This window comes from Solanum tuberosum, unplaced genomic scaffold, assembly GCF_000226075.1.
Source record: "Solanum tuberosum cultivar DM 1-3 516 R44 unplaced genomic scaffold, SolTub_3.0 scf00282, whole genome shotgun sequence".
In the NCBI taxonomy this organism is placed as follows: domain Eukaryota; kingdom Viridiplantae; phylum Streptophyta; class Magnoliopsida; order Solanales; family Solanaceae; genus Solanum; species Solanum tuberosum.
The window spans coordinates 215,054-232,816 of NW_006239209.1; the positions used below are offsets into that span (position 1 = coordinate 215,054).

At 33.8% G+C, this 17,763-nt stretch overlaps 2 protein-coding genes and 1 long non-coding RNA gene across 3 annotated transcripts; 2 read left to right on the top strand and 1 right to left on the bottom strand.

Annotated features, from left to right (window-relative positions):
• Positions 1-5,496: 5,496 nt before the first annotated feature.
• LOC107062950 (putative F-box protein At4g38870) lies at positions 5,497-7,350 on the top strand. The gene has a single exon (XM_015314249.1). It carries the CDS (start codon positions 5,854-5,856, stop codon positions 7,021-7,023), a length of 1,170 nt encoding a protein of 389 aa, XP_015169735.1. The 5' UTR covers positions 5,497-5,853; the 3' UTR covers positions 7,024-7,350.
• Positions 7,351-7,623: 273 nt separating this feature from the next.
• On the bottom strand, positions 7,624-8,814 carry LOC102594932 (putative F-box protein At4g38870). The gene has a single exon (XM_015314235.1). It carries the CDS (start codon positions 8,812-8,814, stop codon positions 7,624-7,626), a length of 1,191 nt encoding a protein of 396 aa, XP_015169721.1.
• A 1,758-nt stretch (positions 8,815-10,572) lies between these two features.
• On the top strand, positions 10,573-11,552 carry LOC107062946 (uncharacterized). The gene is made up of 3 exons (XR_001474970.1): positions 10,573-10,658; positions 10,889-11,011; positions 11,341-11,552. It is a non-coding gene; the product is annotated as an uncharacterized lncRNA (long non-coding RNA).
• The last annotated feature ends 6,211 nt before the right edge of the window (positions 11,553-17,763 follow it).

The following is a 17,763-nucleotide window of genomic DNA, read 5'->3' on the forward strand; positions in this document are numbered from 1 at the left end:
AAGTGGTTTCAAGATTGGAACGTTGATGCTGCAGTCTATCAGGTATGAACTCAGGTCGGGCCTGAAGGAATACCCTCCTGAACTAGATCCCCAGAGCATCTCTGGCCTTGAAGGGACCAGATCCTCAAAGTTGCTCTTAACTACCATACAAGGCCAGTGCCACACCGAAACCTATTCCAAAAAGGTTCAGGATGCCGGATATACCAAAAAATGACGCAAGCTTTGTAAAGATATGACACCTGGGTCTAACTCAACCCCAAAAGCTAGTTCATGAGGAGAGGATTGCCCAAGTCCATATAAGGAGACCACCAGTCCATTCTCCAACCAATGTGGGACTTTTACCTACTCTAACACCCCCCTTCACTCCCAGGCCTAGCTGGCACGTGGACCGGAGCCCAAATGGGGACGTGGCCTGGCTCTAATACCATGTAAAGATATGACACCTGGGTCTAACTCAACCCCAAAAGCTAGCTCATGAGGGGAAGATTGCCCAAGTCCATATAAAGAGACCACCAGTCCATTCTCCAACCAATGTGAGACTTTTACCCACTCTAACACCCCTCTTCACATCCAGGCCTAACTGGCGCGTGGACCGGGAGCCCAAATGGGGATGTGGACCTAGCTCTGATACCATGTAAAGATATAGCACCTGGGCCTAACTCAACCCCAAAAGCTAGCTCATGAAGGGAGGATTGCTCAAGTCCATATAAGGAGACCACCAATCCATTCTCCAACCAATGTGGGACTTTTACCCACTCTAACAAGCTTGAATACCCTCATTAAGCAAACATGCAAGGGAGATTTCGTCTATCTCGCCTTGGTTTTTTTTGGTAAGGTTTCAAATAGTCGGCCACCATGACTATTTTTTAGAGAAGGTTAACTTTTTCAAAAACCAATAAACCCTTATCCTCAAAGATGGGACTAGAGCGGCCATCGCCGAGATGAAAAAAGCTAGCTTTTCAGGGGGAAGATGAAGGCTGGGATATGATCTTTGTTGCACCCAACCCTGAGCCAATATGAGTATAAGGTATAGGCCAACGAGATTTGACCATTTCGACATGTTCAACCTCAACGTACAATTGTTCGACCTCACTGAGGTCTGTGATAGAGGTGGCCGAAGATCTCTTCTTTGTAAGAGGTAAGGCATCATCACAAATCTCCTCAATGTAAGACTCAGCTGGCAGCAGTGATCAGTCCATTGCCATGGATAACAGTTGAGGCCTTATCAGGTTTTTTCTTCTTTTGTGGCGAAGAATTAGAGGCCACAACTGTTTCCTCAGCAGCAATGGCCGGTTATGAGGGACGTTTGACCCTGAGAACACAGTCACATATTGTCGAGCTTCCTACGGCGTAACAAACTCTTTTGGTTCGCAGCTCGGACGAACCCTTTGGAAGACCTATGTGTACAAAAATATATTTTAAAAAATGGATATACTTTCATATGAGTATTTTAGAGAAGAATTAATAAGAAATACAGTGATTTTAGCTTTTTAGCCTTTGACGCCGGATATTTGCTTCCATGACCGATCCTTGGACACGGCAATGTCCAAAACCTTTGAAACCATTGCCAGATAGGGAGTCGTTAAACAACAACCAAGCATGCGCTGAGTAATAAATTCTATATGAACTTAAAACAGGGTATCGAAAGACCGCAAAGAGAGAAAATGTATGAAGACTTGTGGGTAAGGTTCCATGATTCTGGAATCAGGTACTCCAGAACAATATCTTCGGTGGTGACGATAACAATTCTCTCCATCCAACGGTGGTCATGATCATTATCTAGACTTGTGCGAGGAGAATAAAGCAAGATCAAGTAATCCAAAGAAAAGGATTGACTGGCTTTCTCAGCCAACACTCAGAGGCAAGTCAGGGCCCTTCAAATGACCGTACCCACTTGCGCCAGACATATCTGGTAGAACTAGTAGAATCGGATGAAAACCTCGTCTATTTCTGGGTCTCTGAAGTTGAGAGCGAAGCAGTAAGAATAGATAAACAAATAACTGGGTTTGGAGAAGTTTAAGCTCTCGATAATACCAGGAGAAAATACCCTAACTTTATCTTCTGGCTACTTATAGTTAGACCGAATGGTGGGTAGATGTTCTTCACAGATTAGAGAAACAGTAACACTGGCTAGTTTTCAAAACTATTATATCAACTGAAGGCTCTGGGGACTCAACTTATACTTATTTGTTTTCCTTCGGGCCACCATCGAAGAGAGAAGAATTAGGATGAGTCGGAGACGAAACATCGTTGGTAAAATCTGGGAAAGAATGAAAATAAGAAGGTTTGAATATAACGAGATGTGAAGTTTTGAAGATTCAAGGATTAAAGGCAAGAAATCAAAGAGATGAAGAGAAACTTGGAAAATTGTAGAAGTTGGGAATTGGTACAAAGGGCACTATTTATAGATTCATGAACGAAGAAGTCATCATTATCTTGATTGACGCGCCATTTCTGGATCAGGATCTAGACGATGCATGGTAAGCGCATTTACAGCGATGGGATATTCACCTCTGTGAATGTCAAGAGACGTTTCATTTACTTTCCTGCCTAGGAATTTTGAAAATACTCTGCTTTCTGGTTACAAGTTAGCAAAGTATCCGAAAAGCGGGGGTACTATCTGTATTAGGGAAAATTATCATGTATATGTGGACACTTATAACAAAGGGACACCAAGCATCAGAGTGTTACCGGAGGATGATTTAGCATAGAGACATCGGGAAGAGCTTCCTTCGAGATGTCATCGTTTAAGTACCTAAATTGTTGCACATCCACTCCGTTTGATTTTATCTCATTGCCGGATCAACAAGTGATTGTTATTAAAGAAAAAGGTGGAAACTCATGGCCCAAGGTCATGAAAGAAGAAGAAAGGGACTTGTGGCCCGAAGACACGTCAACCAGGTCTGGATAAGATCCTGCGAATCACGGGAGAATAATAGTTGGCTCACGTAACGGTATTTCCAGGTGGATTACTTTAATTGGACAATGTACCTTAGGGCTCGAGTGGAGTTTTCCTATTGGCTGGTGTATTTTCTTTGTTGCCTATGATTTCATATCATGATTTCATCTCATATGATCAAACAGGCTCTAAGAGAATATGTATCTACTTTCAAATGTTTGGTCGGCCTAAAAGTGCTTAGAGAAAAGTGTCATGGCTGACAAAATCTTGAAAGAAGCCATGAGTGGACACAAGCAGGTGAAACTTTGACAAAAGGCATCAAAAAACTTCAGTAGATTGAAAAAAGTATAAAGAAGTTACAGGCTCTTATCTAATGGGCCAACTCTCACTACCTCAAAAGTTCACTTGGGAAATTTCACAAACACATTGTACGCGATTTACTAATGGACAATAAACACACACAAATAACAAGTATTCCAATATATATTTGAGTTGTAAGAAATTGAATATGGATTAACAAAGTACCTGTCTGTGGTTATCGATTCTGCAACAAGCGGCAAGTGGAAATGCAGGGAGGCTGCAATCTTTGTGGGATAAATTGGAGGAGAAATACATTGTTGACAAGTCATTGTCTCCATTTGTATCAAACCATTGGTTTAGAGTTGAAATGTGAATACATAACACACAACATAATTAAATTGATTTGACTTGTTTTATTACAGTGTTTGGACAACTGTTACTATTGTTTCATAATGTATCGTATTATATTATATTATTTTGTATTGTTATCACGAATATAATGTTTGGATAGATTGTATCTTTCTGTGTTGATTGTTGTTACATAATGTCATAAATTCCTAATTTGAATTCATTAACCTACAAGAAAAGTAGGGTACGAGTAGATGTACTGTGAAAAGGTAGGATAAAAGATAAAATAAATTACTAAATAATAAATAAAGAAAATATTTAAATAACAATGCAATTACACCAAATCGATCATTACATAAAATGAGTCTTTTTGTCGTCACTTAACGATAGATTTAAACGATACCATGTAATAGAATTTAAGTAACAAATATTATATTTAAACTAAAAATAAGTACGACAAATAAATTGAAATGGAAGGAGTATATTAAAATGTTAATCTCTCTTCAAAAAGTATTTTTAATCACAATATTGAAGTATGTGTATATATGCTCTTCAATTAAGTTTTCTATGTCAATTAATCAACGTTTATTACTTTTAAGAATAATTCCTACTAAGGGCAAAGCGAGAATAATGTACTCAATTATATTTTGGTGTTCTAAAATGAGAACTACTCCGAATCATCTATTTTTAGTAAGGATTACAAGTAAAGGGGTTCAAAATGGAGTATCATATTACTCCTTCAATTTAATTTTACTTGATCCTGTATTAAAAACATATTATTATTTTTACTTGTGCATTATAGCAAATCAAGAGAGTGTTATTATTTTTTTCATATTACTCTTAGTATTAAATAACTATATAAAGTAGTACTAGTCAAATTGAAATTTCAAAGCATCATTAATGAGGTTAGTTTAATAAAATACACCTCAAATAAACGTTTTTTAAGAATTTCTCTGAAAGAAGCAAAGTGAGTATATTTTATCGTTTTTATTGTTTTTAATCGTATAGATGGCCTAAAGTCAAACTTTAACGAGGACATTATTATTATTATTATGATTAAAAAGTATCATATATATATTCTTATTGAGTATATTTTGTTTAGCTTTTTGAGTTATTAAAGTTATTACAATAATCTTCTCATTCACAATAAGGATTTAGGAGAGTGATTCATTTTTTCACTTTTTGCTCAAACGATTATATCAATCACAAAAAAGAAGGCTATCCTTCATTTTTGTGAATAAGTTTTTTTTTTTGAAATACCAAAAAAATAAATAATTAAAAGACAAATTAACCAACAAATCTATAATTGGTAAAAATTGGGTGTCATATTTTCTTAACTAGAGGTCTTCGGTTTGAGCCTTAATCGGCCTTGGGTGGAGAAAATTTAAATTAATCAAGAAACCAATACATATCGAATGTCGAGTGAGAAAAAAAAATAAAGATTGTTCAACTTATGTTGTACCAAGCAAATGTTCACATTCGCATTGTTTCAACTTATGCTGCTCAGATTACTCATTATGGACGGGTGCGTGTCGAATCCTCTAGACTTGATATATTTTTGGAGGATTCGACACGGATACAACAACATTTTTGAAGAGTGTGAGAAGTATATGTTTCAAAGAAGCTAACCAGGTGACTAGCAATTTAGCAAAACTAACCACCACCCTTGAAGAAGATATATACCTTCTTTCCTACTTTGATAAAAGACTAGAAATTAAATGGCATCGCATCTTGATATTTAACCTAGCATAGTATTGTTGGAAAATATATGGTGAAAGTATAATATCATATAAATAATGATACAAAAATTAGGATAAATACTACTACATGCACTGTCTTAAGAAACTATTTTTGTAGTGTGAAATGTTTTTCAAGATTAAACAAGTCTTCTCTAATTAATTAGAAAATACATGGATCAACAAAATATAAATACTACAAAATATGCAAGTCAGAAGAGGATATTTGGAAATTGGCCAAGTCGTACTACTTCACTTAGTTGTGTGTCCTCAAGACTACATCAACTTAAATTATAGGAGAGCTTAGGAGGTTAAGCTTGGAGAAGAGGAAACCATTTTCACTATGCATTACTTGGAGACCAAGGAAATTAATACTTGTTGATCAAGTTGATGACATAAGTAAAGCAATGCTGTCTCTCTCTCTGGCAGCTAATTAATAAATTAAGTATCCAAAGTCTCATCTTCATTACTATATAATACTAATCTATACTGGAGATATAGAAGATGAGATTAACAACTTAGATCTTTCTTTCTTTCTCCCGTATACGCCACAAATTAAGCAGTTGAAGAATGGACAGTGCAATGGCATTGATGAGTTCCAACATCATGACTCTGCCTTGTGAAGTCTTGGTGGACATACTCACTAGACTTTCACTCAAACATGTCCACCAACTTCAAACTGTTTCAAAGTTATGGTTCAAAATCATCTCTAGTCCACATTTCAGAAAACTCTACAACATGAAATCCATGACTCGTCCTCGAGCACGTGTAGTTCAAGTACCTGACACCAAGTGTTCACCGAACTGGGAAGTGATTAGTCGAACCATCATTATATCGGCTATGGACTTCAATATTGACAACAGTGAGATCCATGAAGAATTCAGTTTTGAGGATATTATTGCCCCTCAACACTCCTTCATCATATCATCCAATCTCATCATTTTCAATCACAAGGTATGCAATCCTACAACAAAAGAGATCATAGACATTCCAATATCAAGTCATCCATCAATTAGTTTCGATGCTACGTATATCCCATCCAACAATACATACAAGATTGTCCATTTATATGGTACCAAACCTGGCCATGACTACACCTTCAACTATGGTGGTATCCCTCTAGAGTTCCGATTTGAGACTCTTACACTACGAGACGGAGGACCAATTCCTAGTTCTTGGAAAGCCCTGACACACCAAGGATGGTTTTATAGTAAGATAGAGTCAACATGTGTAAATGGTGTAGTTCATTGGTTGCTTGAAAGAGGACCTCAAATGGAAAGGCGTATTATTTCAATGGATATTGAAAGTGAGGATTTCTTGAGTTCCATTGGTTGCCCTAATAATCCATATGTGGAAGAGGCACCGATATTCGAGAATGTCCAGTTAGCAGATTTGAATGGGAGGTTATGTTTAGCTTACTACTCAGAAGAATTATTCAGGCTGGATCTATACATTGTCAAGGATCAGACGAACCAAGAATGGGTAAAGGAACATACTATCAATTTATCAGGTATGGGGAGTTGGTTCAAAATAGTGGGGTATGTACAATTACAAGGTAACAATGGAGACATTGTTATTGATGGTAAACAACTTATCCTCTACAACATTGAAGAGAACAGGTTTAGAAGTCTACCTAGGCCTAAAATGAAGATTCATATTGGCTTGTACTTTGATAGATGTTTCAAGTTAGAAAGCACAAAACTATCTATGCAACCAACTGTAGATTTTCTATCTAATTAATGGATCTTTGTATTAATGAACTTGTACTCTAAATGGATTTGAGTCTTCTACCTAGTGAAATTTTAGCTATGTAGTTCATTGAAAAGGGATGCAAAATGGTTGAAAGAGACTTTGTTAAGGGAAAAGACATTGTAAAACCATTAAGTTAGTCATATGGAACTCTGTCACCTAAGAAGTAGAATGTGGAGGTTTGGGTATCAAGAATCTAAATATGCAAATAGGAGTCTCTTGATGAGATGGTTGTGGAGATTTAGGGGGTCATTTGGTAGCTGATTAGGAGGTAAATTGTTCATGTATTAAACTATTGCATAAGTAATATCATGTTTCGAAGCATTCTTTTTTTATGTATACAATTAATATGGTGCTTGATTTGCAATATAGAAACCTGCATAACTAATATATGTATAAGTTATGACGAAATTTATGTATTATTTTATGACGGACAGAAGATAGAATAATTAGAACCTGCATAACTATTACATAGTTTTACCACTCAAATCCTGAAGATAGATAGATATATGTTAAAATGTTCCATAAAAATTTAGACAGTTACATAGATCAGCTGCATATCATTTAAAAAAAAGAAAGGCGCGAATCAATTCAGAGTATCTCACATTTTGAAGTCGTCTTTGATGGTAAATCTCTCACTCGTAATCGTTCCACTGCTGGCAATGGTAGTTTTGTTCTCTCTAATGTAAAACATCTATCATAATACAAGCAAGTATAGTTGACATTTGATTTTTGCAGCTTTCTTCCCCTTTTCTCTTTAATGTTGTAGCGGAAAGGTGTTGTACCATTAATAAGGATGTCACCATTGTTACCTTCAAGTGGTACATACCCTACTATTCTCACCCAATCTCCCATACCCGATAAGTTGATATCATATTCCTTGACCCATGTTTGATTCGTAGTACGATCTTTGAGCAAGAACAGACTCATTCTTGACAATTCTTTCGAGTAGTAAGCTAAACAGAGTTTCCCATTCAAATCAGCTAACTGGCCTTGCCCAAATAGTGTATGATCATCTTCTTTAGGACAACTAATAGTCAAGAATTCTTCATTTTCATTTTCACTTTCCATTGATATGATATGTGCCCCTTCTTCCATTATTCTAACTAACCAATACATTACACCATCTACACATGTTGCATCAATCAAGTAAGAAAAGTATTCTTTATGCGCTACGAATTGCCAAGAGGTAGGAATTGGTCCACCATCTCTTAGTGTGAGAGTCTCAAATCCAATCTCCAAGACTTCACGAGTACCTAATAATTTGTTATAACGAAATAGATGGACAATCTTGTATGTATTGGTAGAAGGGATATACGCCACATCGAAACAAAATGATGGATAGCTTGAATTATTTGGTAAATTTATGATTTCTCTAGTTGTGAGATTGCATACCTTATGTTGGAAAATGATGAGGTTTGATGAGACACGAAAGGAATATTCACGTCCAACAATTTTAAAACTTAAATGATCTCTCTGAATCTTGATGTTGTCGCTAACAAGGTCCATAGTCGAAATTGTGATAATTCGACTTGTAGGTCCGAGGCCACTGGCTGAATATGTTTCATCAGATTCTTGAACTACAAGTGCCCGGGGACGAGTCATGGATTTCATGTTGTAGAGTATTTTGAAATATGGAGTAGAGATGTTAGTGAGCCACAACTTTGAAACAGTTTGAAGTTGGTGGACATGTTTGAGGGGAAGTCTAGTGAGTATATCTGCAAAGACTTCACAAGGCAGATCCATGATGTTGGAGCTTAGATCCATACTAGTAGTAGCCATTTTTCCACTGATCTGTGATCTAGAAAGGTGAGAGAGAGAGAGAGATTAAGTTCATGTTTTCACATTGCTACAGTTGAAAACTTGTTCAGCTCTATATAAATTTAAGCGTTTATTTGTACACCTAACATTAAAGGGCATTGATACCCATTAAGGCTACGATAAAGGACACATTTATGTATCATGTTATTTTTAAAAGTAGGTAAGACCCTGTCCATATAATAACATGTAAATACGCAAAAAGAGGGATTAGGTTGTTATATTATATAAATAAACCGTGCCAAGTTGGGATAATCATATGTTCTTCCTTCTAAACTATCATCATAGATTCATAGTCATACCTGGAACAAAAAAGGCTTAACTCATCCGTAGCTCCTTAAAGTTGTTCGCATAATTCGTTTAAACACCTCAACTAACGCTTAAAGAGAGTGAACCACACGTTTTTTGTCATGTCAGCATTTTGTGTCCAATAAGAATGACTTTTGAACAGTTGAGGTGTTCAATAGGCACAACCTATAATTGAGATGTTTAAATGAAATATGCGGACATCTTTAAACTAAAATTCTTGCTAATATCTTAAACCCATCGAAAATTTCCAGCACTAAAATAAGTAAGCAACTTGCAAAAAAGTCAGAATTAAGGAGACAAAGACAACTTGCCTTATTTTGGTAAATAGTAAACTAATAATCCCCTTTATCGGGACAAAACAAAAAACCAACCTGATATAAAACATTACTCCCACAGTTTCATTTTATATGATAAATTAATTTAGTTCGATATGGAGTTTAAAAAGAAATGAATACTTTTGAAATTTATAGTCTAAAATAAGTGATAAATATTTTTGTGACTATAAATCATTTCATTAATGATTAATGAACATTTTAAAGTTAAATTATTACTCCCTCCATTTCATATTAATTGAATTGTTGAGACATTTTTCATTTTTCAAATTAACTTAATTGTTCAATTTTCAAGACTACTTTTAGAATGTTTTTCCAATTTTACCCTTCATTAGTTAGTATTGGAATTAGTTATTAATTAATGTTTAGTTATTTTAATCATAATTTTGATAATAATTAATAAGGGTAAAAATAGAAAGTTAAGCCTAATTTATGTCTTAATCTTTTTTCTTAAAAGGCGTGAAACACCTCAACAATTCAATTAATATGAAATGGAGGGAGTATTTAATATAGAAATGTGTCTTTTTTTTTAACCTGACTAAAAAAAGAAAGTAAATCATATAAATTGAGAAAGAAAATAAGTAAAATAAAGGGATAAGGGTTTAAAAAATACCTCAACTTTGGTCGAATTTGTTGTTGTGATACTAAACTTTCATGAGGACCTATTACCTCCCTAGACTATTTAATACNNNCAACTTTGGTCGAATTTGTTGTTGCGATACTAAACTTTCATGAGGACCTATTACCTCCCTAGACTATTTAATATTGTATTTTAAACATATATATTTGTCCACGTGGACATAAAAAATAATGTAAAATTATAAATAGTAATGTGTCCACGTGGGCACATATATATCTTTAAAATATACTATTAAATAGTTCAGGGGGTAAAAAATACACTATTAAATAGTCTAGGGAGGTAATAGGTCATCATGAAAGTTTAGTATCGCAACAGCAAATTCGACCAAAATTGGGATATTTTTCAGATCGTTATCCCTAAAATAAAGCAACTTGCACAAAACCAGGTTTGTTATCCCTATAAATTTCTCTAGTTCTCAATGAGATAGACACAACTCCAATATCTAGCAACATAGTATAGCAAAATGGATAGCAAGATTTCTTCAACAAAGCTGGCTTGTATTGTTGCTTATTTACTTTTTGCATGCTGTAAGTAATTCTTTTCATTAAACTTATGAAGTATTACTTATTAGTCCACTTAAAAAATGATTTTTTTTACAAAAATAGTTTAATTTCAAACTTCTCCTTTGTTTTTAGAAAATTTCATCACAAGTTTAACACTACAAATTCATAAAGTTTTTTCTTTCTCTTTTCAATTTCATATCTAATTAAACTATGCTACATAAATTAAAACACGCGTGTTGCTCTCCAATATGCAGTTTTCCAACTTCTTACGGCAAACGAGGAGGTCAAGTTAAATGATGAGTTAAAAGTCATGCAACTTCCGGAGGCAAACTCAGAAGCACTTGATGGTGTGTTTCAAGTGTCTGTAACTCGATATGGTATGATCAGATCAATATTATCTTTAAATTATTTTATTCCCAAATTCGTATATATTTAATCAGTTTTAAAATTTTAAGTTTATGAATTTTTATAACAACTTCACAATTAGGTTCATAATCAAATACTTATAATATCTAGTAAGATTTTAAATTATATATAAAATCTAGATCAAAACTACTGAATTCACGTGAATCCATAAATAACATAATTAGTTCTTTTATTTTTTTAGTCTATATATCAAATATTAGAACATGATTTTCTTTAGTTCATTTTCTTTTTAACAATTAAATAACAAGTGACTCAATTTTTATTTTTTTTATTTTTGCAGATCGACAACATGTTGGTTCAAAATAAATTGGTGTATGTATCGACCCACCTCCTTGTGGATCTGACGGTGAGTGTGCTAACTCAGGTTGTGGCCACAGATGTTTGAGGGATGGGTGGGGGTTTTCGTGTCTGTCACATTTAAAATTGTATGCCATGGCATGGAACTCTTATGGTTTTTCTTATCAGAATAAAATTGTGTGTATTTGAAAGTTTGTAATCGCAAACATTTAATTATAAATGAAATATGGAGATTTGCGATTTATCAATATAGTATCTTACGATAATGTTTATCAAGAAAAAATGATTCAGTTAAATTTGGATATATGAGGTTAAGAACGCACGTCTTAGCTCAACTCATTAGATTTAGTTATTAGCAGTTGAATATTGTGATATTTGTAACAAAAAATAATGGCTTATGTGCATGTTCCGTTCAATTATAAGACCACTAAAGTAATAAATTGGTGCTTTAGTTTTTTCTAAGGATGTGTTCTATATATAAATTGTTAAAAATCTCGATTAAATTTGAAAAGAGAAATGCAATAGTGTTTAGGTAATTTTAGTATCATTTCGTACGTGACTATCTATTTTGTTGCCTTATTTTTATCCTGTCAATTAACATGACCTCACATTATTATTTTCATATTTATTTTTTTCATTTCCATTCCACTATTTTATTATCTTTTTATTCAATAATTTGAAGTTTCTCAAACGATTGTACATATTACATTACGTAAAATCTATAGTCCTCTGTCTATAAAAAAAAAATCAAACTTAGTTTTTGATGTCTATTTCAAGCGCCAGCGCGCTCCTCACCTCAATGCTACACTTCGGCAGCTACGAACTAAGACGCTTCAGAAGAAAAGCTACATCCACTACCTGCATTCACCCTGACAGGCTAACCCGAGCTTACCCAGGGCCTTACCGCCCGAACCAGCAAGACTAATGTCTACTTATACCTTTGAGAGGTCCACTTATACTATTGATAAAGTCTCTAAATTAATAAGGCCCCGGTTGTGTTGTTATATAAGATGAAATTCAATCTAACAAGCGGACTACCTTCGGCTACTACAAGATCTTTATAAACCAAAGAATGAGCCTACTTTACGCACTTCCGCACTAAGCAGGCAAGGCCAACTACACAAGCAAGAAGGCATCGCTTGCGGCTTCCAATCCAATGACAAGCAAAAGACGAAGAAGTAACTTACTATACCTTACCTCCTTGTGCCCATAGCTTGACCTCCGCCCTTTTCTACCTGCACGGATGCCTTCGCTTTGCAAAGTCAACATTATTTCAATATCATTATATCAACTTATAAAATCCTTTGCAACATTAATTCGATATCATTATATCAATTTCTCAAATTCTTGGGAAAACTTTGTTATTCTAACTTAATATTATATTTTTCATTGAGAATTTGCGTTGTTTATATTCTTACTTTATAAGGTTTGCGTATATTTTACCTTTTCAAATCTCACTCGTAGAATTACTAAGTATGTTATTGTTAATCAATTTATATATGTCTATACAAGAAGAAAAAAAATTAAGCCCTCTCAATTAAAATTCACTTTAGACCTCCAATCTTGTTAACACGACATCGCTTGTGGGAATATAGGAAAAACTGATAAGCCCTCTTTTACTGAATGAATACTGTTTTTTCATGGATTTCAATTTGTTACACCATAGTTGTGTGTAGATGTTGTAAAATCAAACTCAATTCGCTTAACTTGCTCATTAATCCATTTAAGTTTGAGTGAGTTATTGACTTACTTATTTATTAGGTCAATCTATTTCAGCCCAATAAAAATTGGATTGTTATGCCGTCCAAATTAACTCATGAAAAATTTTGTGATAAAAAAATATTTTTTATATAATATGTTATATATAGCCATAATAATGAAAACAATAATTTTATTAGCTATTAAAAAAATAGAAAAAAGAAATAAAGACATCAAAATATAATATGAATTGAGCGAGTTGAGTTATGACCCATATTTTAGCACATTTCAACCCAAAAGTGTCAATACACACCTAAACTATTCTTTTTTTTTTTGAATTTCATACCTAAATATATTGAGAGTGTGAGTTTTATATCTAAACTATCACTTATTAGTTTGAGAAACACACCTCTATCTTTTATAACACTCTCATCATGGTGTGTGTAATACACTCTCTTTTATTTAAAAAAAATTACCACATCACACTCCACGTGGACAAAACAGTTCACCTTAACAAAAATTAAATAAATTATTACTATTAATTAAAATTAAAGATTAAAAATTATTAAAATATTTTTTTTATAAACTTTTAAAATGTAAAATATTTTTCTTACCCATTCCATCACGTCCTATCACTATATCCCCCCGCCCGCCCATTTCTTTAGTTTTGTTTTTGTTTAAATTTCTTTTATAAAAGTATTTAATTTTTTTTTATTCATCTCCCCTCCTCTTCAAATATTAATTTATATATTTTTTATTTTTTTTTAAAAGAAAAATCACACACTTTACCTAACTCTCTGCTTCAATTTTTTTTTTCTCTCTTATTGTGTTAGATATATAAATATCGAAAATATTTTTTACTTGCCGTCGCAAGACTTTTTTTAAAATAAATTTTTTATTTATTTTATATTCGATACACAAGTAGAAAAAAATTCCTAAAAATATATGTACATATCTAACACAAAACAAGAAAAATGTAAAAAAAAAATAGGAGTGGAGATTTAAACAGGGTGGGGTAGAATTTTTATTTTTTTAAAATAAAATAATATCAATTTTTTTTAGGGAATGAATGGTTTTTTTTTGTTGAGGGGGGAGGGGGAAATATGATTTTAAAAAAAATATTTTATAAATTTTATTTTTTAAAAAATCATTGTTTTGGGATAGTAATACTTTAGTCTTTAGTTTTAATAGTTTATTATTTAATTTTTGTTAAGATGAAATATTTATCTATGTGGAATGTCATGTGAAAAAATTTTCAAATAAAAAAGAGAATGCATTATTTCTTAAACTAATAATTGATTGTTTATGTAGGAAATTCACACTCTCAATAGTTTAGATATAAAACTCAAAAAAAGAAATAGTTTAGGTGTATTTTTAACCCTTGTATCATTAACTCAACCCAGTTTAACCATTGAAATTCAATCCAAACCCGTCCATTCGACAGAGTCTAGTTCCGCACATCCCTCGAGTTGCCTTCCTGGACATTTCAGTCCATTCAAAAAATTAGAATGGGAAACATAAAATTTGCCATTGAAATGAGCTACTTTCCATCACCAAATAGCTTGGTTTCATCCAATTGCAAGTTTTGGTATGGTAGGGATATCCATTTGTTTGTGGAGAGCCTCCAATCCGAATTCAAGTCGTTATTTGTAGATTGATCAATTTTGTATGTATTGGTAGACTGGGATATACCCTACAGCTAGCAGGATTGAAAATGAACTCTTCAAAATTATTGGTCCGATCGGTCTGCTCTGAGCTTCTTCAACTGTAAGTGCTCCAACTCTTGTTGTTGTAGAATTTATTCAAATCACTACTTACTTGGGATTCAGGCGAGCAATTATTGTTGTGTAGAGTCTATTGAAATGACTGGATATGATTCTCCGAGCAACTGGTTGAATGCTTGAGTAAAAGCCTAGTGAACATTATGTTATTGCTTCTTTTTTTTCTTTCTTATCTGTGAACATTATGTTATTGCATTCACAAGCTAAGTAACAAATAAGTATCTGTTTTAACGATAATCAAGATATAAAATAGAAGATTAGGCAAAACTAGATATTTGTAAATGTAAGGGTTGTGTGCTCTTGTTTATGTCCATTGTCTGGTTGTGTCGATCAAGATGTACTTATGCTATTTCTTAGGTCTTTAATTAAATGTAATTGGAAGAAAATTTAGTTTCTATCGAAATGAAGACTGGAAATGATTCTGAGACACTGGTTTGAAACTGTTCTATTTCGGTAGACTGTTTGTGTACATACCCATCAACATCTTTTAGCTACTGGATTTCATTACTTTTGAAGAGTTAGTGTAACAAAGAATAACTTGTTTTAACATTAAAGGTGACTCCTCCTTGGTTGTTTTACATTACCTTGTTACTTTTATTACCCCATGTTATGTTTTTCTCTACAAGACCCTTTGTCACTTGAACGAAAGAGGTTAAATTTCATTGCATATAATGGGAAGAAACTTTATATCTGTTACACATACTGGGCAAACAGGACTGCAGAAAAAGTTAGTAATACAAGTTTCAACAATGTGGCTTTAAATAAACACAGTTTGTTAAAAAGCATATGCAATAGTGAATCAACCATGTCTATCCTTTTCTTTTTTGAACTTTCTGTTGATTAATACTTCAGACATTTGTTTTGGAGTTTTGTCCTTTAATTGCAACTCCTTTCTTTGTTTCTTTCCTCAGTGCTTTTTCTCCTGCATATTTTGGACAATTTTTTCTTTCTTTTAAGGGAGGTGGTTGGGCCAATAACATATTGAGTTAAGAAAGAAAAAGTTTGAAATATTATACATTTGAAAGCATCAGGAATAATCGAATTACTCGAGTACTTGGATTACTAATGCCTACTACATTCTAAAGAAAAAATATTTTTGTTTTTGAGTACAAACATTCAACATTTCCACCTTTTGTCCTTGCTATTATAGAGAAGAGGACATTGACCAAGTACCAACGCAAAATTATCACTAGACTCTTTTAGGACCAAAGTAGAGGTCAACTAGGGATGAAACAGTACAATATGGCTCATCTTTATGTCCTAATCTCACCCCTAGCCCTTTCCATGTGAATTAATTGGCTTCACTATTCCTGCTAACGTCCTTCTTCAACTGTAATTGTCGTCTGATTGTTTGATACAATGTATTTCTTATCGGAGGAAGAAGAAGATGTGCTAGAAGCATGCGTCCTTATTACAAAAGCTGGTCTATTGGGTGTTGGAAGGTTAGTACCTTCCCCTCCCAGCATTACAATGACATCTGACATATTAGGACGATGATTTGGATCATCTTGTACACACAGGAGCGCAATATTTATGCACTTTATTGCTTCACTTCTGTTGCATGATTCAAGTAATGACTTCTCTATTAATTGTGTCTCGGCTTTTTTCTCTTCCACAATTTCCATGCCTGTGATAATTTTTCTATCAGAGAGACAAAGCTAAGAAGAAGATATAATAATTAAGTCAGGGGAAGTTTCTTCACTTACATAGCCCAACAAATTTAAGGCTTCTTCCGACTGATAAAATCCTGTATTCCTTCTTCCACTGATTATCTCAAGTACGACTACTCCGAAACTGAATACATCTGATTTAATGGAAAACAATCCATCCAGTGCATATTCAGGAGACATACAGCCACTAGATTTCACCAGGTGAATACAAAACATTTGAGTATATGTAAGATTTTATCCGAAGCTCCTTTTGTAAGAAATTATTGACAGGAAGGAATATTATACTTACTAGGTCCCCACTTCTTTCTTTCTATTTGCTTCTGTTACTTTTCCTTCAACAATCCTTGCCAAGCCAAAATCTGAAATTTTCGAGTTCATCTCCTCATCTAATAAAATGTTACTGGTTTTTAAATCTCTATGAATGATCATTAGTCATGAATCATGGTGAAGATAAGATAGACCCCGTGTTGTCACGCCCCGAGCCTACACCCTGGACGCGATTGACACTCGAGAACCATTGTTGGCCCCAAGCGAACCCTTGGCCTGACTTAACTCTTAGCAGAAGACTTATTCATAAATAAGATGAACTTAAAAGAAAAACTTTACTCAACTGTCTCAAAAGATAAACTCAGAATATTTTAGAAATAAACATTCAACTAGCCAAAGAGGCAACTCAAGTCTCAACATAAACAACATAAAATGAAAAGACTCATGAAATACTGTCTATCTATGAAGCCTCTAATACTATGAGGGATGTCGGGACAAGACCCCCGATCATCCTAACAAAACAGAAATGATAAAACATAAAGAAGGGATCCTCCGAAAGCAAGGAGGCTCACCAAACAACTTTGGAACTCGACTGAATCAACGAAGCGCTGGTTGATGATCCTGGTTACCTGTATCTGCATCATGAAAGATGCAGACCAAATGGTGTCAGTACATAGAATGTACGAGCACGCAAGGGAAATCTAAACAAGACATAAGCTTTTCTGGAACTGAAGAAACAAATTACCTCTTCTCAACTCAACTCAGGGATACTCAAACTTACTCAACTCATTTCAATATAAAGCAGTAGTAAAGATGCATTATGAAGAAAAGCTTTTAAAACAATAGACAATAACTCAATGTATTAGAAAATACAATATAACTCAGTGTATGCAAGAATACAAAATAACTCTGTTGTATATAAAAATACAAAATAACTTTGTAGGAGATTCTCTAATCGACAACCATCACTATGAGCTATGTGATGATACA